The 21,880-nt window shown below is 38.2% G+C and overlaps 1 protein-coding gene across 4 annotated transcripts in view; it reads right to left on the reverse strand.

The window, feature by feature from the left end:
• LOC306859706 (utrophin-like) overlaps window positions 1-21,880 on the reverse strand; it is a gene marked incomplete at its 3' end in the record, with an annotated part of 219,628 nt that overhangs the window by 55,096 nt on the left and 142,652 nt on the right. For 3 of the 4 annotated variants that reach the window (XM_079400906.1, XM_079400905.1, XM_079400907.1), the window contains exons 57-64: window positions 21,556-21,824; window positions 20,815-20,961; window positions 18,275-18,353; window positions 16,695-16,755; window positions 8,060-8,121; window positions 7,059-7,133; window positions 4,315-4,516; window positions 2,758-2,843 (exon numbers count right to left, since the gene is read on the reverse strand). In XM_079400906.1, the coding sequence (XP_079257032.1) occupies window positions 2,758-2,843; window positions 4,315-4,516; window positions 7,059-7,133; window positions 8,060-8,121; window positions 16,695-16,755; window positions 18,275-18,353; window positions 20,815-20,961; window positions 21,556-21,824 (981 nt within the window). Of the gene's footprint in view, window positions 1-2,757; window positions 2,844-4,314; window positions 4,517-7,058; window positions 7,134-8,059; window positions 8,122-16,694; window positions 16,756-18,274; window positions 18,354-20,814; window positions 20,962-21,555; window positions 21,825-21,880 lie in introns of those variants that run through there. The other variant, XR_013783329.1, reaches the window with a different exon arrangement.

The following is a 21,880-nucleotide window of genomic DNA, read 5'->3' on the forward strand; positions in this document are numbered from 1 at the left end:
CTCCTCTGGTGTGACTTTATATGCAGACCTTGAGCCAAAAACTCATCATTTTCTTTTTGAACTGTGCGTTATACACAGATGCATCGCCATGTTAGAATAGAAAAGGGTCCTCTTCAAACTGTTGCTATAAAATTATAAACACACAATTCCCTAGAATATCATTATATGCTTAAACATTAAGATTTGTACTCATAGAAATGACTAAAGTAGTCAAACATGTTCAGTAGAATGAATGAATGATGCATTTATATAGCGCTTTATTGTGTATTGCTGTAGAGAGATAGAGCCAATCAAGTGTATGGGGATTATTAGGAGGCCATGATAGACCAGGGCCAGTGGAGGGAATTTGGCCAGGACACCGGGGTTACACCCCTACTCTTTACGAGAAGTGCCATGGGATTTTTAATGACCACAGAGAGTCAGGACCTCGGTTTAACGTCTCATCTGAAAGAAGGGGGTGACCCAATACTTTTGGCAATATAGTGTATCTTCAAAGTATTGTATCGTTGGCTATGCATCGAGATGCATATCGCATCGGCCTCAGTTATGGAGATGCACATCCCTAGACAGACAGCTAGACAGAGATGACAGAAAGACAGTTAGGCAGCTAGACAGTTAGATAAACAGATATACAAACAGAAACCTACAGTCTGCAAGATGGAAAGATTACAGACAGACAAATAAGACAAATAGATAGACATACATGCTGCTGCAGTCAGGCAGACACACAGATAGATAGACAGTCAGAAAGCTAGATATAGATAGACAGCTATTTACAAACAAACAGACAGCTAGCTAGATACAGACAGACAAATTGCTAGAGACAGACAGCTAGACAAACAGACTGCAAATAAGACAGACAGACAGCTAGATACAGACAGATAGACAGCAAGCTAGACAGACATACAAACTGCTAGAGACAGACTGACAGACTGTGGATAGGACATACAGCTAGATACAGACAGACAGACAGTCAGACAGACAAACAAATATATGTACGTTTTCAATGAGTAACTTTTTACCCCACATAACGTATAAAATGACATTATTTTGATCATCTGTAGATTCTTTCACAAAATGATATGGAAAATACATTATTGATTTTTTTTGTAATTATTTTTTTATGATGCTAAAGGCTATATCTGCTTACCATTTCTCAAGAAAACATTTTTTATTTTAGTACAACTACCAGACTACATATATATTAAAAAACAAACGGACCATATATTGCTGTATGTCTCATCTGTTTTCTAAAAGTTCTTTGTTAAACTTTATGAATAAAACATACTGTCGTTCTATGAAATCATATCCGTTATTTCATAGCTCGTAACAGTACGAGTTCACTCTCCATCCACTCATATATAAGCATTTAATCCCAGCTCAAATGCTTCCCAGCATGCATCATTTATGTGGATAAATTAAAAAGGATAATTTAGATTCTTTTTCATTTAATATTTAATGCAGTCCCTTCAGTTATCTACATATGGTTAAAGATGTAATGCAGATGAACAGATTACACAGTACAGCAAACTAAAAGTCCTTCAGTTAATGATAAATCAATTTTCATCCATCACTCTATTTCTAACCTTGGTTCAGGGACGGAGATGACCTTGATTACCAGAGCAAGAGCAGACCCCTGCCAGAGCTGTTACACACACACACACACACACACACACACACACACACACACACAGCCCTGAACTCCAGGCCTCTGTCCTGAGAGTATCAGAGCAGTTCAATAAACTCTATTCTCACTCCAACACACACAACTAAAGTCACACAGACTCTATATCACTGTGCGCTGTGTTAACTCAAGGTCAGCGAACAAACCCGTCTGTGATTGTCTGTCACTCAGCTCTGCGTTACAAAGTGCTGACCGGACCGAGAGAACCTCAAACTGCTGACCGAAAATGGAAAAAACTTGTTTTCCATCTTAACAAGCACAATATGTCATTTTTGGCCTGTCTACGGTACTTCAGACATGGAGAACAATCGCTGCTGCAGCCTGTAACTAACCAGCGGAGGGATTTGTCTGTGAGTCCTGATTACTTAGAGGACTGAAGATGAGTCAGAACTTAAAAGAGCAAAAAGCCCAATTACGTGAGGAAGTGCATCATGGGAGTGCAGTCTGTTCTTTCAGATGGCTTTTAGAAACAAAACAGGACCGAAAAAAGAGGTAGAGCATCATGGGGTTTGTGGTGCTTCACAAACACGTTAATTAAAAGGGACAAGGCTGGGATTTGTACATGTCATCTAACAATGCTGCAGGGTACAAACACCAAAATGTTCAGTAGATATTCAAATGATCTGCAAATACATAAAAACTTCAACCAGCAAAAATAATGAACCTCCATTTAGCCTTGAACATCATAACAGCTATATTTGATGTTAATATACAGGTTTGTGGACACATTTTACAGTAGGTGGTGGACTAACTACCAAAATGTGACAATGCTACTTCAGTATTTAATTAGATAATATTTTAGCATTCGTTATTATTAGCTTTAAAGTTTATTTGTTTAAATAATATGTAATTTTTCATATTTTTTTTTTTTCATTTTGTAATTTCATTAGTATTAAGTATTTAGCTTCTCATTTATTTTATTTTAGTTTTAGTCATTTTAGCACATCAGCTTATAATTAAATCACTTGATTTATCACGTGATGTTCATGTCTGGTTAAGAGGTTAAAAAAACAAGACAGTCTGTCATTATTTTTGGTTCTATAATTGTAATGAAAAAGAGCAAGAGCGCTTACATTTGTATTTCTCCTCCAGATGACCCTTACAAAGAGAGAGTAGCCCAATCTTCATGGACAGAACTCGGATTTTCCCACTGCGACCCCTGTGGCAAAACAAAAAAACATTGTGGGTAAGCGGAAAAGTCAGCAATGAGCACATGACAATACTACACATCTGCCATTATCGATTAGGGAATACACTTCAGTAGTGTTTAGTTTGTATAACACTGCATCCATATTGGAAGCATCCAAGGTCGGAGCTTGAGAGTGTCTGAAAGACACACAACACATCAATCAACTGTGAGCTCCAGGCGAGCCTACAGCAAAATGAGGGATTTCTTTGTCTTCCACCTGATTTACAATGGAAATGCACTGACATAAAATATTCAGAATAGTGAAACTAATTTAAATGTTGTTATTCACACAACTGAATATGCTATGGACACCTGTTTCTGCTACTGATGTAAAAAAAATTAAAACGTAGTTGCGACTTTTTCATTTCGCAATTCTGACTTTTTTCTCAGAATTGCATGATATAAACTCACTATTTTTTCTCAGAATTGTGAGTTACAAACTAGCAATTGTGAGAAATAGTCAGAATTGCGAGATGTAAACTTATAATTGCAAGTTTATATCACGCAATTCTGAGAAAAAAAAATTAATATCTCGCAATTCAAACTTTTTCTCAGGATTGCGAGTTTACATCTCACAATTATGACTATTTCTCAGAATTGCAAGTTTATATCTCGCAATCCTGAGAAAAAGTTCGAATTGCAAGATTTTTTTTTCTCAGAACTTTGCGACAATCTTGCAATTCTGAGAAATAAAGTCAGAATTACAAGTTTATATCTTGCAATTCTGACTTTATAATTTGCAATTGTGGTTTTAAAAATCACACAATTCTGGAGGGAAAAAGTCAAAATTGCGAGATTTAAATTCGCAATTGCAGGAAAAAAGCCCAAACTGGGAGATTTAAACTCGCCAGTCTGAGAAATAAAGTCAGAATTGCGCGATATAAACTCACAACTGCGAGAAAAAAAAATCTGAATTGTAAGATGTAAACGTGGAATTGCAAAAACTGTGAAAAAAAGGTTAGACTTACTAGTTCATATTTCACAATTCTGACTTTATGACTCGCAATCGCCAGTTTAAATCATGCAAGATGTAAACTTGCAATTGTGAGAAAAATTTGTAATTAATATGTTTTAGTTTTTATTCAGTGGCAGAAAAGGGCTTCCATAATATGCACATGATTCGAAACATAAGGTGATGAGTAGACCAAAGACATCCTGAACTTAATTTGATGTGAGTCTGATGTTATGTAGATATATAATGAATAACACAGTCTTAGCAATCAGTTTATGATATTTCTAAAATCAAAACATACGTTTTAAATGGATGCAGAATAAAACTGGAACAGCTGTGCCAAATATTGTAACAGGGTGTTTGTCAGGTAAAGACATGCGTCATTAGGCACTAGCTGTGAACACAATGGCAGGATTGTAATGCGAGTGTCGTTGTGTCATAACGTGCCACATGTCAGGTGTAGAGGCAGCGCAAGTGAGTAATACATACGTGTCGTAGACGTTCAGCAGCCAGTTGAGACACATGTCCACACACAGCGGGACGTTGACCAGGTCTTTGTGTTCCTGCTCCAGTCCGTCATAGACAGACGTCAGGCAGTTGATGACCTCAGGAACCGTCAGCTGCTGGGAGCTTACCGTCAACTTGTGCTGCTCGAACATGGACTGAGCCACACTCAGATCCAGCAGATCCACTGAGACAGAGACAGAGAGAGACAATGTTGGTTTTCATTGAAATCAAAATCAATCAGGAGTGCTGCAGCTGTGCCGTCAAAACCCACAAGAATATTTCACTACGGGTTCCCTCGAGACTATGGGTTTTTATAATGGGGCATTTCACTCACAACCCAATGGCTTTATGTTAAACATACTTTAAAAAAAATATTAATAAAATTCAAATTTGCATTATCAGTATGGATGTGTGTAATTTAAAGGAACACTCCACTTTTTTTGGAAATAGGCTCATTTTACAAATCCCCAAGAGTTAAACAGTTGAGATATACCGTTTTTGAATCCATTCAGCCGATCTCCGGGTCTGGCCGATCTCCCAGCTATATCATAACCTAGCTGGGGACCACTTTCAGGTGCTGCGTAATATCACTGCGTTTGCTGCACCCATGGTACTACAGCAAATTTCCTTGATTATTACGCCAGAATGAGAGTATAGTTTCTAGCCAAATCGGACTAGAAAATCGCAACTTTTCATTTTCCATCGGTCTTAGTACACGATGTAACTACAGAAGAGTCAAGCTTTAAATAGGAAAATTATCGAAACTCTTTAGTCATTTTTGAGCGAGATGCTAATGGTTTAATCCGATTCAATGATCTATGCAAAGCTACGCTAAAAGTGCTACCGCCAGACCCAGAGATCGGCCAAATGGATTCAAAAACGGTAAAACTCAACTGTTTAGCTCTAGGGGAGTTGTAAAATGAGCCTATTTCCAAAAAAAGTGGAGTGTTCCTTTAAGTTGAAGAGCAAAATGTCCATGTATCATCAGTTTATATTTACCATAGACCTTGTTTTACTCATACATTGGAAAACCCAACTATAAAAACCCATAGAAAAATCTTGAGGGAACCAATGACAATTGATGTCTTCAATCAGTAATGCATGGTACTAGTAACACCAAAGTCATGGGTTTGATTCACAAAGAAAGCAAGAACTGATCAAATGTAAATGTGCAGCTTGAATGCAGTGTGAGTCACGTAGGATAAAAGTGTCTGCCAAATAAATAATTCTAAATGTAAATGCTACAAAAATCATTTTTAGTTATGCATTTGTTCTTAAGCCGTTTAAAAGGGTGTGTTTTTTTAAAATAAGAAATATAGTCTTGAAAGGAAACATGAATAGAATAATAAGAGTAATTAAAAAGAACACAAAGCAATCAAATTAACAAAATAATTCAGATTTAAATATTCTAGTAGACTATGACTTCATCACTGCAACTTTTGGGGCATCAGAAAAGATCAGAAGTATCTGTCCCCTCACAGGCACAAGAGAAATACTGAGGACATATATTAAAAATAAGTAATCAAGCAGTCATTAAAGTAATTAAAAACACATTAAAGGACATAGTCCCACCAAGTGACTCTGTAGCAATACAGTCATCAACAGCAACATGTACTTCAAATATTTAAGAGAAATGTGATTTGAATACATAATGAGCAACGCTCGTAATCACTTGAGTTTGGAATGACTCACTGAAACAGACAGTTTGGAACTGAACTGAACTCAAACAGTGTTTTTGCTACTAAAGTTTAAATCTCAGATGCTATTAAATCTTGAAGCTCTTTCCTTATGCATGACAAGAAGGGGTTGTGAATATGGTTTCTCTTACACTATTGCACAGGCATAATCTGATGTAGTAGTCTATTATTTACAGACACTACACAAATTATTGCACTGATCACAAAAAGAATAGCCTTCTGAATGTGTATTTTATTAAGCAATGCAATACAATTTTCACAGAAAACTAAATATAAACTTGCAATGCCAAAAATTTCAAGAACGAATGTGAGTATCAGAAATCCATCAAACTCATCACGGTAGGCTTGATTTTCAGGTTTTCCACATGCATTATTTTTAATCGTCAGTCAAACAGATGTTTTGTGGCATTTAATCTCAGTGTTTTTGTGGTAAAAGAAGCCGTCTCGCATCCTGAACAGCACCTGAAGCACTGGACTCAAGTTATACGTGCTTCAGAAATGAGTCCTAACATTCGTTTCTCAAGATTATCTTGATGAACAAAAGATATTATTAGCGTAACCATTGCATAATGTAAATATATTTAATATATACACAAAATAATTAAATGTTTAATATACAGTTCAGTTTTGAACTCGTGAGGCTTTCTTTGTGGGCAGAGCTACAAAAATAGAAACTAAGCTACTGGCAAAATGTCTTGTTAGCGGTCACAGCCGGTTAGGGCAAACATCCCGATTAACATGGAAGTTTTATAGCTTGTCACGCTCCGTTAGGACACGGTGTCAGCGTCTGAACCATCAACACTATTCATCTTTGATGGAGCGATGGATGCCATATTCCATGTTTACACTTTTAATGAGACCAATTAACAACTCAAGAAACAAACACACATGCAAATGAAGAGGAAGTGCGGCATGGAGGCTCCTCACTCATTCTCTTTGTGCTGTTAATTGGGCCTCTCTGAGTTAATTGAGCCGATGGAGTGAGCCGATGCAAGCATGCAGCTCTAATCATATAACACACACACTTACAGCAGAGGGCTTTCTGTAGCCGGCGGATCTTCATAGCAGTCCTGTATGCAGAGAAGCGCACGTTGTTGAGGTCAGCTAAAGGGAAACAAGAGAAAGGATAAGAAAAAGTAAACACAAAAGTTTAAAACAAAGACTGTAAACTGAACTGAACTGCACCGTTCAATGTGTGAAAAAGATGTTAGATTCAGGGATGAATTGTTTATTTGAGTCTGTTATTTTGAATGATGAAGTAGTGCACCGTCTGACACAATCTACATACAAATCTGAACTTGACAACAGAGGTATAAACTGCAGCTTTTCATTAAATATTTCACAATAACAAGGACATAAAATGCGAAAAGTAAAAAAAAAAGGTCTGTCTGTGTTAATGAGTGTGTTGACAAGCATGTTCTTACACCAGTTAAGGTTAACAAGTCAACACGATGTAAAGGTCATCTAACAGGTTGAACTGGGTTCTTGTTAGGAAAAGGTCAAAATATGATCGATACACTTTGTCTTTTCTGTCAGCTGTAAGTGCTTGTCTTGTGCACGCACATCGTACTTGACAGGTTGAAGCTAATTTGTATGCTAATTTCAAAATCTCATGCTAACAGGGTCTTCTAGTGTTATTTTTATAGCTAGCAGTGCTTTGTTGTACATGTAAGCATATTTAATGAAAGTGTGTATTAGCATTAGTAGCACAGAATTAGCATAAAGACTCTAAAATTACTCTATTTTTTCAATCTTCAACAAATAAACGATTTGTCTCACTTTTTATTCAACTATTCACTGAATAGTTCCCCTTGGGTTCACGTGTGTGTGTGTGTGTGTCTGGAGGTTTCCTGCCTTTCAGAGACAGCAAACACAGACACACACACACCTCCACCGACAGCAGGCCTCTGTGGACAGATGCTGTCCAGTATTTATTCAGCTGTGGATTTGGGTGAGACTTGAGCTGCTCTCAGCACGTCCCTGAATGGTGATAAGACACTAGTCTCTGTATGTGTGTTTGTGTCACTTACACAGAGAATGATAGAGCTCAGTCATCTTGGGATGGTCCCAGCACGTCGTCTGACTCTGATGACTGCAGAAGAGAACAGAGAGGGACAATATGACTCTCTACACACACACACACACCTCACACCGTCTGCTCTTATTGTGTGTTTATGCTATTTTGGACACAAAAGGGTTTGGGGGTGAATGACTGAGCTGAATGAGAAAAGGAAGAAAAATAGCGGTGGAATGAAACGGATGAGATAAAGGTCTAGAGCAGAAGTGGAGGGAGAGCTAACAGAAGTAGGAAGACGTGTCTCAAATCGCTTCTGACTGTGTGTGTGTGGACTGGACTCTGTACTATGGGTTTCATTTGGTTCGGGTCAGATGCGACCTGACAGATCCATCCAGAAGCCTGGAGGAGTGTCCTGTCCACTGACCTCACATGCTCACCTCTCTCGCTCCGAGTCTGACACACGTGTAGAAACTGAATAAGACCGTGGAACGGCAATTAGCATGAACAAGTTTCTGGAAATCGATGGGTTTTTAGCTTTCATATATTCTGGATTCATTAAATGTAAAGTAAAACATTTCAAGGTTTTTTTATTTAGATGATTAGAGCTTACAGCTCATGAAAGTGAAAAATCTAGTATCTCAAAAGAATATTTCCTAAAATCAAGGATTTGCAAAACAGAAAAGTTCTAGTTCTTTAAAGTATGTTAATTGATGCACTCAATACTTGGTCGGGGCTCCTTTAGCACAAACTCCAGCATCAGTGAGGAGTGGCGTGGAAGCGATCAGCCTGTGGCTCTGCTGAGACACTATTGAGCCTTCAGCTCGTCTGGATTGATAGAGTCACTGTTGAAAATATCCCATAGATTCTGTATGGGGTTCAGCTCAGGCATGTTGGCTGGCCAATCAAGCACAGTAATATCATGATCAGCAAACCACTTTAGCAGTGTGGGAAGGTGCTAAAGTCCTGCTGGAAAAGGAAATCAGCATCTCCATAAAGCTTATCAGCAGATGGAAGCATAAAGTGCTCCAAAATCTCCTGATAGCATCTGATAAAACACAGTGGACCAACACCAGCAGACGTCACAACACCCCAAATCATCGCTGACTTCAGAAACTTCACACTGGACTTCAAGCAGCTTGGATTTTGTGCCTCTCCAGTCTTCAGACCTTGATTTCCAAATTAAATCCAAAATTGACTTTCATCTGAAAAGAGGACTTTGGAGCACTGAGCAACAGTCCAGTTCTTTTCTCCACAGCCCAGGTAAGATGCTTCTGATGTTGTTTCTGTTTCAGAAGTGGCTTGGTAGCCCTTTTCCTGAAGACGTCTGAGCGTGGAGACTCTTGATGCACTGACTCCAGCTTCAGTCCACTCCTTGTGAAGCTCTCACAAGTGTTTGAATCAGCTTTGCTTGACAGTATTCTCAAGCTTGCGGTCATCTGTTGCTTGTGCACCTTTGCCTGCCCAATTTCTTCCTTCCAGTCAACTTTGCATTTAATATGCTTTGATACAGCACTCTGTAAACAGCTACACCTTTCAGTAATGACCCTCTGTGACTTACCCTCTTTGTGGAGGGTGTCAATGTTCATCTTCTGGATCATTGCCAAGTCAGCAGTCTTCCCCATTATTGTGGTTTCAAAGAACAAGAGATACCTGGTATTTATACTGTACTGTATTTATACTGTACTGTATACTGTATTTATACTGTAGGGATGGTCATTTAATGAAACTCAAATGTAAATATTCTAATATTTTGAGATACTGGATGTTTGACTTTCATGAGCTATAACTATAAGCTCTAATCATCAAAATAAAAAAATAAATAAAAAAAACTTTGAAATGTTTTACTTTACATGTAATGAATCTAAAATATGAAAGTTTCACTTTTTGAAATGTTACAAAAAAAAAAAAAAACTTTCACGATACTCAAATTTTTTGAGATACACCTGGTATATATATATATATATATATATATATATATATATATATATATATATATATATATATATATATATATATATATATATATATATATAGTTATATTGTGGCGGGAAGAGCAAACGACAGATAGAGTGGGTGTGGCTTCAGGCCTCGGAGAGGCTTTTATTAAACAAAATAATAAAAGAAAGTGTCCAAAAGGGGTTAAAGTGTCCAATAAAAAACAGGGGGGGTCTGGTGTCCTCGTCGTGCTGCGGGGTTTGTGAAGGAGGGCAGTGTTCTGAACGGAAGGGTCCAGGTAAGGGGTGGAGTCCGGCGGTCGCATGCGCTCCCCTCTTGGGTCCGGGGCGAGAGGGGCGGCTTCGTTTAGTGGCTTCATCCTTCTTTGGCCCGCGGCACTTCCGGGGGTTATACGGCCTGGCATCCTGGCCCGTCAGCCGTCTCCCGTCTGTACGCTTGCATGCACGGGAAGAGACCGCTGTCTCGAGAAGAGGCGCGCTCGGCATTTAAACAGCGGCGGTGATGAGGCTCTATTCTGATCAGGTGCGCCTCATCACACGCCGCCAGCCCTGTCTGTTTCAGCGCCCCTCCTCTCTCACACACCCACTCCCGTCGGGAGCCTGGTGAAGGGCGGCGAAAAAGGGACGGAGTGGTGCTGATGATAAGGGGGAGGCAGCCAACATATATACATATATATATATATATAGAGAGAGAGAGGAGAGAGAGAGAGAGGAGAGAGATATGGGGGGGGGGGGGGGCTGCATGACTTTTTGCATGATTATTTCATCACAAATTGTAATTGCAACTGTGATAACATTTAATCTCATGAAAATATTGCTTCTGCTGATAGTGCTTCTGCTGAAACATCTGGGCACAAATACCAAACAGAAAATGATTTTTTAAAAGCTTATTGTTAGTATTAGCATTAACTATGATAAGAATGAAAGACACAATTATATTGTTGTAATTTACAATTTTACAGTAAAATTAAAAAATATATATTAGATAATTGTGATAATTTTACAACTTTTAATAGTACTATTTCTGTCATAAATTATTCACTTTCAAACATTCAAAGCCTTAAGCTTTTAACATTTCATATCCCAGAGCTTTTTCCCCCACACAGAGCCGGAACAGAAAGCGGAGAAGGAAGTATACTTTCAGCTTAAGATTTGTCAGAGAACATCACTGTGGGCAATCAACAACTCGTGATTTTACTCTTTGACAAAAGAAAATCACCACAAAATGTGTCTCAGATTGCAATATTGTGCCTAAAATCAAACCAAATAAGGCAAAAATCCCTTTAATGAGCTCAATATGGGATTCGGCACCCTTTGGAGGAAAACAACTGTGATTTTCATCTTTAAGATTAGTGATATCAATTAACCCCAGAGCAATTGTGTTTACTCCTCTAAGTAATCTGACTGGAAATGTTTGCCTGATAGATGATAAAACAGTCAAAGTTAGATTCTAGAGGCATATCTTTAGACCAGAATATCATCGGGACCTCTTTTGACTTGGGTCAGTGAATGCGATCACCACACAGATCATCCTAGCAATGAGTTTGCCAGTTTTTCAGGGGCCAGAACAACTCATATCTTCTTCAGAAATCCTAAACATTTGCTAATCAATGCTGACACACCACTCTATCCAATAATAATCAGCACAATCACTACTCTCACTTTCTTCTACAAAATGATAGAAAAATAACTCTGACTAGGTCTATACAATGCCAGTGAATGGTGACCAAAACATTTTTTTTGTTTGGGGCTGGACAGGGGTGTCCAATCCTGGAGGGCCACTTTCCAGTAAAGTAACTCCAATTTGTTTCAATACAACGGCACAGAAGCTTCTAGTGCTCCTGAAGACCTTAGATGAAGTACACCTTGAAGTAAAGTTGGAACACACTGATTGGTGACCCCTGGCTATTGGTTGGGAAAAAAACTAAATGAACATTGTAATGCTCTTTCACTGGACAGCTTGCTATTGTTGGCTCATGATGCAAGCTTAGCAGTTCTTAGCGTTTGATGCATGAGCAGAGCTAAATGGTGCGTGGAAAGGTAATCAAGCTTGAAATGTTTGCTAAAATGACTGCAGATGTCAAGATTTATAACATAAGTTACATTTTATGTTAGATGTTAGGATTAGATGGCTTCAGAGGATGTGTTTTTGAGAGTCGTTGGACCATTTTTATGTTGCCTTAAAAGTCAGTCTCTACTCATTTTCATTGTACCTACAGAGCTAATTTTATTTCTTAAATCTAAAAATAACAGAATGTCAAGAAAGTCACACATCTGGGATGGCATGACAATTTTCATTTTTGCATGAGCTATGTCTTTAAGAATTAACCACTGGAAATCTCCTGCTGAATGATGTCTGGAGTGGTTATAATCTTGAGGCAGACAGCAGATTTGCAAGCAAGCATGACTATGTCTGACTGAGTTTCTGTTTAGCAGAGACAGACATGGCAGATCCTGAGGGATGCTGGGACAGAGGCAGTTAGCAGGTGTTGAGTGAATCTCATCATCTCGTTTATGACTCATTCACATGTTGATAGAGGTTCTCTCTGCTCCGCTGCCATGTGCCAGACGGCTCAAACGTGCTCTCGGCCAGACCCAACAGACGGAGCACTGGGGACACGTGCAGCCTTCAACAGACCCTGATGGGCGTTCAGAGCTCAGCTTTACTGACGCATGCAAGGAGCCAGGTGATGACGGATGACCTGTCACATAAATTGATTTTCAGCGGGATCAGTGAGGACTGCGGTGATCCGGGCTGTTTGGAGGTCTTTGCTCTGGGCCGTAATTGAATTGGTTACCGCAAAATAAACATCTATAGCAGGACGACAGCGAATCACTGTCTACAAACCTGCAGTCAGCTGCCTTACTGTCTACAGCAATATTCTGTGATGATACATAAATACCACTTTTTTTGTCTTATATAAGATTTTATAAAACTAATTATTGAATTTAAATATATTTGAAGTAGATGATTCTTTTTTCTTCAGTAAATGTTCTATTCATTTGTGGCAACGCAAAGTATTATAGAAGAACCCTGGTATATCTTGCTGATGCAGTGAATCATTATTCGTATTTTTCCATGGTATACATTAAAATACCGTGCTACAACCACAGTACATTTTTAAGGCTGTGCATCTACTTTCCATTAGCTGTTTTCAGAAAGTCTGGGGCTGGTAAGATTTTTTGTTTGTTTTGGAAAAAGGTTTCTTATGCTCACCAAGGCTGCATTTATTTGAACAAAATACAGTAAATCAGAAATATTTTCCAATATTATTATAATTTAAGATGCCTCTCTTCTATGTGTATATATTCCTGTGATCAAAGCTGTATTTTCAGCATCATTACTCCAGTCTTCAGTGTTACATGATCCTTCAGAAATCATAATAATATACTGATTTACTGCTCAAGAAACATCTCTGATTACTGTGAATGTTGATAGTTGTGTGTGTGAAAACCATAATACTTTAGGATCTTTTGATTAAGAAAGTTCAACAGAACTAAATTAATTTGAAATATAAATCTTTTGAAGCATTTAAAGTGTCCTTGCAAAGAAGAAAACAAGTATTCATTTATTTTTAAAAAGAAAGAAACTGAATAACTGTCCCCAAACTTTAGAAAGGTGGAGTAAATGTTTTTTAAAAAAAGAAATGTTTATAATTAAATAAAGAAGAAACTAAATAACAGCTTGGTTACATTCTGCATCCCGAGCAGCAGGCAGAGGTTTACAGTACAGGATGTGAGAGGTGTTTCACTGAGAGCGCTGAGCTGCTTACAGGATTAGATGCTGCTCTCTCATCTCTCTCACACACACACACACACACACACACACACGGAGCAAGCCTCTGAACACACATGAATAAACATGAACTCTACCCAACTCATTATATTCACAAAACAGTCTTTAGAATTACAGAAATATGCTTTTTGGCAAAATACTTTGTAGATAAAATACATTTTCTTTCTTTTGGTCTCTCTCAGTCTCATCTGACATTTTTTTTTTCTTTAAGCAGGTTTGACGTGAGACATCATCATCAACACTTGACATGAAATCTCAGCTCATTCCAAACACACACACACACACCCACCTCACTAGTTTCAAACACACTTCATCCCTTTGATCTCTTCAATTAATCTTTGATTACTAGAGTCAGCGTAAGTATGTGTGTGTGTTAGTGTGTTTCGGTGGAGAAGAGCCAGTATTTCTCTCTTGTGAGTCTCAAGAATTTTGCCTTATATAAAACAAAACAAAAGCAAAGTGAAGCAAAGCAAAACCAAAAACTCCAGATGAACAAATGAAAGATAATATTAATAATAATATTCAAGAATTTTGTCTAGAAAAATATAATCCATAAAACAAAATATATAAAATGTCTATAAAATATATAATCTAATTTCACTGTAAAGTCATTCTATTATGCAAATATAAATATATATATATATATATATATATATATATATATATATATATATATATATATATATATATATATATATATATATATATATATATATATCTCACATATAATCATCAATACAAACAAGTTTTATGGTATAAGGTGCATTTGATTCACAGTGTGAATGCAAAGAGAACTGGTTCATTTTTCACTTTTTGAATGTGCTTTATTAAAGATCACCCAAGTGCAAAAACACCTTATTTGTTTTAAGCTGTTTGACAGGGAAATCAGCCTATCATGGCCAACAAGCTCCCGCAGATCGTCCGCCACACTGATCTCTGACTTCAGACGGCTGAGGGCTTTTCCTCACAATTACCAGGGTGCCGAGAGCCAGCGACTTTTAATTAGGAAGACCAATACCCTTTGCTAATTGCCACTGCCTCAGAACAGGAAGATCAATGAGCCGAGAGGACACATTGTACAGAGAACCAAACGTTTGTTCTGGAGATCAGCTAGATGTAAGAGCACAGAGAGCTTCAAGCAGCCTCACACAAGGGTTTCTGCACATGTAAGAGAGATTCCCTCAGGAAATGAAACGATGAGAAAGCATCTCTGCTGTATTCATATATGCACGGCCATATGGGGACTGTCAGAGAGCGATCCGCAGAAGAGAAGTTCAGCTACCGGGCATTCGTCACAACACACCTGCTGCCCTGAACACACACGGCTGCTTTTGTCCGTTTCTGCTTTTACAGGCCCCTTTCATCTCATTTTCTCAACTACAAAACTCTAGGGTTAAAAAGTAACGCACTGCTGATCTGGAACAATCTGTTCGGCACAATTCAACATCAGTTTAGTGACTAATAACTGTAGTAAACCATGCATTTTAATGGACACCACAGATGCCATGGTGAATTTTAACCAATGAAGTCTATTCTATTTTTTTTCTCTCTAGGTCTCTATTATTTTTTCCATCTTAATTCACATGCCATTCATCCTCCTCCATGTCTGGCTGATTTCCAAGCCGGCTCATTGTCAGGATGCTGCTGTAAGCAACAGTCTTTCTCTCTCGGGGCTCTATGAGCACTTAGCTGAAGGGACAATGTATTCGGGCAGAGGAGCTGTAACTGAGGGAATTGCCTATAGTCTGCAGAGACATTGTGAGATCACGCTTGAATTTACTGAATAAATCCTGCTTGCCGTGGTGTCTCGGATCTGACAGTTTTTACATGACAAATGTGAGTTACAATACAGAACCTGATCTCCACTGAATCCCTGGGGTCCTAGATCAAGTTTTCACTGCTGTTTGATTGTGGGTTTTTTAAAAATCTGATTAGGATAAATTAAATTAATGTTTTATGCCTTCATTTGATTACCAGAAAAATAAAGACTTTTTTTATATATGGCCCTATGCTATATTCTATTTTTATAGGACCCTATACAAAAAAGAATAGATTTAGAATACAGGTCTGCTCTTAAATTCTTTTTATTAATTCACCATTTGTAAACTGATGTTTACTGTTCAATTTTTAGAAATATCAATAGAATGTGTATTAAAACTATTTTCACTGAATGCAATCAAAAAAATTGAGAATTGAATCAAGAATCGAATTGGATCGGATCGAGAGCTTGCAAATTGGAAGCGAATCAAATCGGGACATCTGAATCGATACCCAGCCCTACTGAAAAATATATTGTGGTATTCACACAAATATGAAGCAGCACAACTGTTTTCAACATTGATAATAATCAGAAATATTTCTTGAGCAGCAAATAAGTATATTAGAGTGATTTCTGAAGGATCATGTGACACTGAAGACTGGTGTAATGATGCTGAAAATACAGCTTTGATCACAAGAATAAATATCATTTTAAAATCTATTTAATGCTTATTTAAATCATAATAATATTTCTTAATTTGTACTCTTTTTATTTTGTGTTTATTAAATAATATTCAGCCTTAGAGACTTTCAAAAACTTTTTTTTTTTAATCTTACCAACTCAAACTTTTGAATGGTAGTGTATATACAAAAAAAAAAAAAAAAAGTCAGGCTTAAATGTGTCAATGCTAAAAGTAATTCGCAATGGCGTCCCTATGAGTCGTGCATCAGCTCAATCCACCATTTCAACCAAACTGTGAAACTGTTCACTAGTGTGTTCAAAAAGCGGATTTCACACTATCCGAGCGCTGGTGTCAAAACGACTCGGTTCCACTCTGAAAGCTCTGAAGTGAAAGCACCCTTACAGAGATCAGTCCACATGGAAACAGATGTGCGGCTATGTCTGAGAGAGCACTTACTTGATGTAGTAGGGCACTTTATTCTGGGACACTGCTCTCTGCCAGGGCAACTGCACCGAAGCTGCGGACACATAATAAAAGATTGATTAGTGCGGCGATCAGGGCTCTGATCACGACTCTGTTGGTAAATTAAGCATTAATTAAGAACATCTCTCTCATATCAGCGGGCTCTGGCTCTTTTAATTTCTCCAGACACTAAAGTATCGTTCCTGAGGTTCATACTGGATGATATATTTCGCAGAACTGCTCTCTCAGCAGAATTTACTGTACACAACACTACTTTCACAGCGAATGCCATGGGATTCAGGATGTTACAACTTCAAAGGCTCTAAAAAAAACTCTGAAGTTCTGAGTGATGGTCTTAAGTAAAGAGCTTTCCGCATGTCTCATGTCAGCATTACACAAAACACTGAACTGTATGGATCTTAGCATAACACTGTAGAGTAACTTACAGCACAGACATAGATGGGAAAGGAGGCACGTAACACAAGGTAAAAAAAAACAACTTTAACCCCATTTACTGCCAGCTTTCGGAAAATAGGTGTAAGGTGAGAGAATATTGTTTTATGTACTGCTATTGTTACATCTCATTTAATATAATGTAACTGGCACATTTTCGTTGCTAATAAAAGAAACATTAAAACTGATCAAATAAAACGAGTGTGTGTGTGTTATGACTGCTCTTGACAGCCCATTGAAACAGAAAATAGTGGACAATTAACCTCTGAATTATTAAACACAAAAGCCACTGTTAAAGTGTATATGTGTTTGCTGAGGTCTGATTTTCCACCGTATCTGACACTGGCTGCTTAATTTTTCATGGCTGACAGTTACTGTTTGTGTGAGAGTGTAAACTTGTACCAATTAAAATCGAATTAATTTTAATTATTTTTGTCCCCTCAATGAGAATGAGTTGACAAATCTCTGTAAACACAGCATACTATTAACACTCTACAAAAGCAATTACATCTGTGAATATTATATGAACATTAAATATTTAAAGTAGAGACTGAAACAAGTTGCTACTATTCTCCCCAAATAACGAGAAGAGAGAAACTTAAGTAAAAAATCCAAGTGATTTTCACTGATTTTCATATCTTCAGGATGAAAATCTCGTAGTAAAGTAACATCAGACCTTTAATTGACAAGTTTGAAGTATCAATTATGTCACATTGTGCAGGATAAGCTATAATACCCTTGGTTATGGGTTTGATCAAATGCTAACCATATATACTAGCATAAGCATCTGAAAACATCAAAACAGGTCACCAGAGTGGGTTATGTTTTAGATGCGGTCATGCTGGTGTTCCCATCCCGATCTTAACTAGTTTAACCAGCGCGACTTCATTGGTCAACCGATTTCACTAGCTGCTCATGTACTGTGTTGGTCCACCAACTAGACCAGCTTCAAACCAACACTAAACATTGAGAACTCATGCTGGTCTAAGCTGGTCTTTTCAGGAGGGGTTGTAACAGGAAAGTTTACCTTAGCAAGTACCACTAACTTTTCAGGTAGCACTGAAGCCCAGTGAAATAAAGCTGACATGATAGTGTGAATTTATTCATGTGTTTTGACTCACTGGATAAGAAGTGTTGAGAGGAGGGTCCAAAATCCCTGTGTGCTTCCTGTAAGAGCTTCAACCTGTCCTCTACAGCCGCCTGGAGACAGACAGACACAGCAAGAGAAAGTTAGGTTGGCTGCTAAATGGAATATGACAAACAATGCAAGGAAAGGAAAAACATGGATTGTATTGGCTCAGAAAGGAAAGGAAAGGAAAGGTAAAGTAGTATGTATGAAAGTATGTACATGTAGGATATCAGAGACTGAATCAGACAAAGTTAAGATGCGATAAGAGCATTGAAACATGAGGAGCTGGAATTCCACCGAGAAGCCCAGGACAACGTCATAAATCTGTCCAAATCCTTGCTCCAACTAGTCTGAAGCAAACTAACCAGCAAGCCTCTTTCACAGAATAGCTTACAACCTTGAGACAAAAGAACACTTATTGATGATTCCAATTCAGGAAGGAGACTGTCAAATTTGTTGCAAGTAATCAAGACTGATGGTCACATGTAAACCTGGGATAGAAAATCACGAGCTACAGACTCTCTTGGGTTGGTCTCCACACATAGAAGACAGACCGAACCAAAATTCCTTTGTCTAAAGAACATGCCTTCGTTCTCCATAGAACTACACAAAGACTTTATTTTTCATATGCACTTAAAATCATCCTAAAAGGACATTCCTATGCAGAACCCCATATTATGTTTGCAACCTTGTTTTAATCACTCATTGTGTATGTCTTGCTTTTAATCAGTATTGAATAGCTTAAGCCTTAAAGGGTAATATTCATGTTTAGTATGTATGAGTTTGAAAATTCATGTTTTAAATGTTTCTTCCAATCAATTCTTTGTCAAATGCATCATAGTCTTGTTATAGAAATCATGTTCAAAAGTATACTTTGCAAGAGCCTGCAAAGTTCGGACCTCTGACTGAACAGATAACATTGTTGATTTATTGATCTGGTGGAGGAACAGAGCAACACCCCAAGCAAGGACAGTATCTAATTGGTCAAGACGTCCAGATGGGACGGTCTGAAAGCCGAGTTTAAAAACTCAGGACACCATCAAACTCTCTCTTACTCTCTTGGTCACCCTTCTCCTCTTCTTCTCTTTTGCCACCGCGTTTTGACGCTGCTCTTTGAGCGTGCTCTGGCCCACGTGCCAGCTGCTACCATAATGAAAAGAAAACCAACCTAGTCTCATTACATCCTTTTATTCTTTTACTTTAGTTTCTTTTCTTTCCGTGGAGTTTCGTGTTCTAGTGTAAGTTTGCTGCAAAGTCCAGCTCCGACTGCACTCGCTTCAATCTTCAACCAGACCAACTCCGCATCCTCGGCCAACGCCCAAGACTTCACTTCAAAGACTACTGAACTCTCAACCAATCAGACACTTCGGGGAACCCCCTTTCCTGCAAGGACGACGACAAAAGGGATTCCCTTAGCAAAACAAGCAAGTAACACCTCCAAATTCTGACTGAATCGGTGCAGTTAATATAAATTTTAGCCTCATTGAGAAACTCAAAGCGAGGGTTAAATAAGTGATTGAAGGTTGTTCAGGTCTATGCAATTGAACATATTGCTATAAACTTGGGATTTCACATTTCCATTCTCTTAAACTCATCCTTTCCTCACTTTCTCTCTTTCAGCAACGTGTGAATGTGTGAATGCTTGTGTTCATGTGTTAGGTTAGTTTATGTCTTAGGTTTATATAAATAAAATCTTATTTATATTGAAAAGATAAGTATCTTATGTTTTCTGCTCATAAGTTAATGTCTTAATCTGCCGATCTAGTTACAATGCCGTTTAATAGTGTTTTCACTATATTTGGGATTGTAATATCCAGTGCAGAGTTTGTTATACGGCTCGTTCAGTGAATCGCTGTAACACTGATTCTGTTCAAATCCCTATAAAATCATAAATGATTCCCTTTGAGCTAAATTAAACTATTTCTTTAAATTACATATTAATATTACGCTTTATTACGTTACATACGTAAGGACGCATGTATGAAAAAGAACAGGAAGACGAAGGAGGAGGAAACAAAAAAGTTATAGGAAAGAGAAAGGAAAGGAAAAAATTGGATCGGATTGGAAAGGAAAATAAAAAATTGGATCAGATCGGAAAGGAAAAAATTGGATCGGATCGCAAAGGAAACAAAATTGGATCAGATTGGATCAGAAAGGAAAGGATGTATGTATGAAAGTATGTAAGGATGCATGTATGAAAAAGAACACGAAGACGAAGGAGGAGGAAACAAAAAAGTAATAGAAAAGAGAAAGGAAACGGGAAAAAAGAAAGGGAAAAGGAGAGGAGTGTGAATGAAACGAACAAGAAGAGGAAGAATTAGGAAAGGAAAATGAAAAGCAGAGGAGTATGCAGATGACTTGCATGAAAGGAACAGGGAAGGGAAAGGAAAATGAATGAGGAAAGGAAAGCAAAGGAAATGGGAAAAAAAAAAAAAAAAAGAAAGGAAATGAATATGCAGAGCACCTGCATGAATACAACAGGAAGAGGAAGAAGGAAAGGAAAAGCGAAAGGAAAAACAACAGGCAAAGGACCTGCAGTATTTTCCAGCGCATGTTGAGGTTGTCTAACTGGCGGTTGGTGGTGGAGGATAGATGGACGTCCAGTGGGGTCAGCTGACCTGCCAGATCATTCACAGCCCGGACATCCTGTTTCAGAGGCGCGATCTCATCACGGAACGCCTGAAACACACACACACACAGAGAAATAAATCACATTACCATCTTTATCTCTGCATATCGCCCAAACACAAATTTAAATAAATCATCACCCGGAGCGTTTGGCAATGACTCATAGCATGTGTGAGAGGTGTAACAGCGTCATCGTGGGATAAAACTATAAAAATAGCTTCAGGCAGGAAAATGATTAACTAGAATAATCCTTAAAGGAATAGTTCACACAAAAATGGAAATTCTGTCACTATTCACCCTCCCTTGCGTTCTTCAAAACCCAAAGGATTATGTTTCTACCATGGAATACCTTACGATCGAGATGTTAAACTAACTGTTCATATAGCTCTTGTTCATACAATGGAAGTAAAAACGACCAGGGCATGTCATACTGCAAAAAAAGCCTATTTTTGCTATCTTTTATACACATTTTTGGAGCTTCACAACCCCCATTTCCTAGTAGTGAAAAGCATCATGATGAATATCTTTTATGCTCCACAGAAGTCAGTCAATCATACAGGTTTGAAATGAAATCATGAGTGAATGATGACAGAATTATAATTTTTTAGATTTAATAATTTCATACTTGCAAGAACAGTAACATACCGTTGTTTTATCGATGTGATCCTGTAGGGAATCTATGAGGAGGTCTCCCACCGGTTGCCATCCTGCTTTGAGCTCCTCGGCCTGGGCAAGACGCAGGTCCAGTTGGTCCATGGAGCTCTGGAGATCCTGGAGTTTATCCAGCACTCTGTCCACCTGTTCTTGCCAGGTTCCCGCGTGTCCCATCAGCCTCTCCCAGCGCTCGCCCACCTCTGCAGTCTGCTTACGAATCGCCTTAGCCACCCGCTGGGCCTTCTCCTCCGGGGTCAGCTCTATGAAAAACAGCAGACGCAAACTCAATTTAAATTACACCTTCAGTTGACCTCAA

Source organism: Barbus barbus (assembly GCF_936440315.1).
Source record: "Barbus barbus genome assembly, chromosome: 40".
Classification (NCBI taxonomy): Eukaryota; Metazoa; Chordata; class Actinopteri; order Cypriniformes; family Cyprinidae; genus Barbus; species Barbus barbus.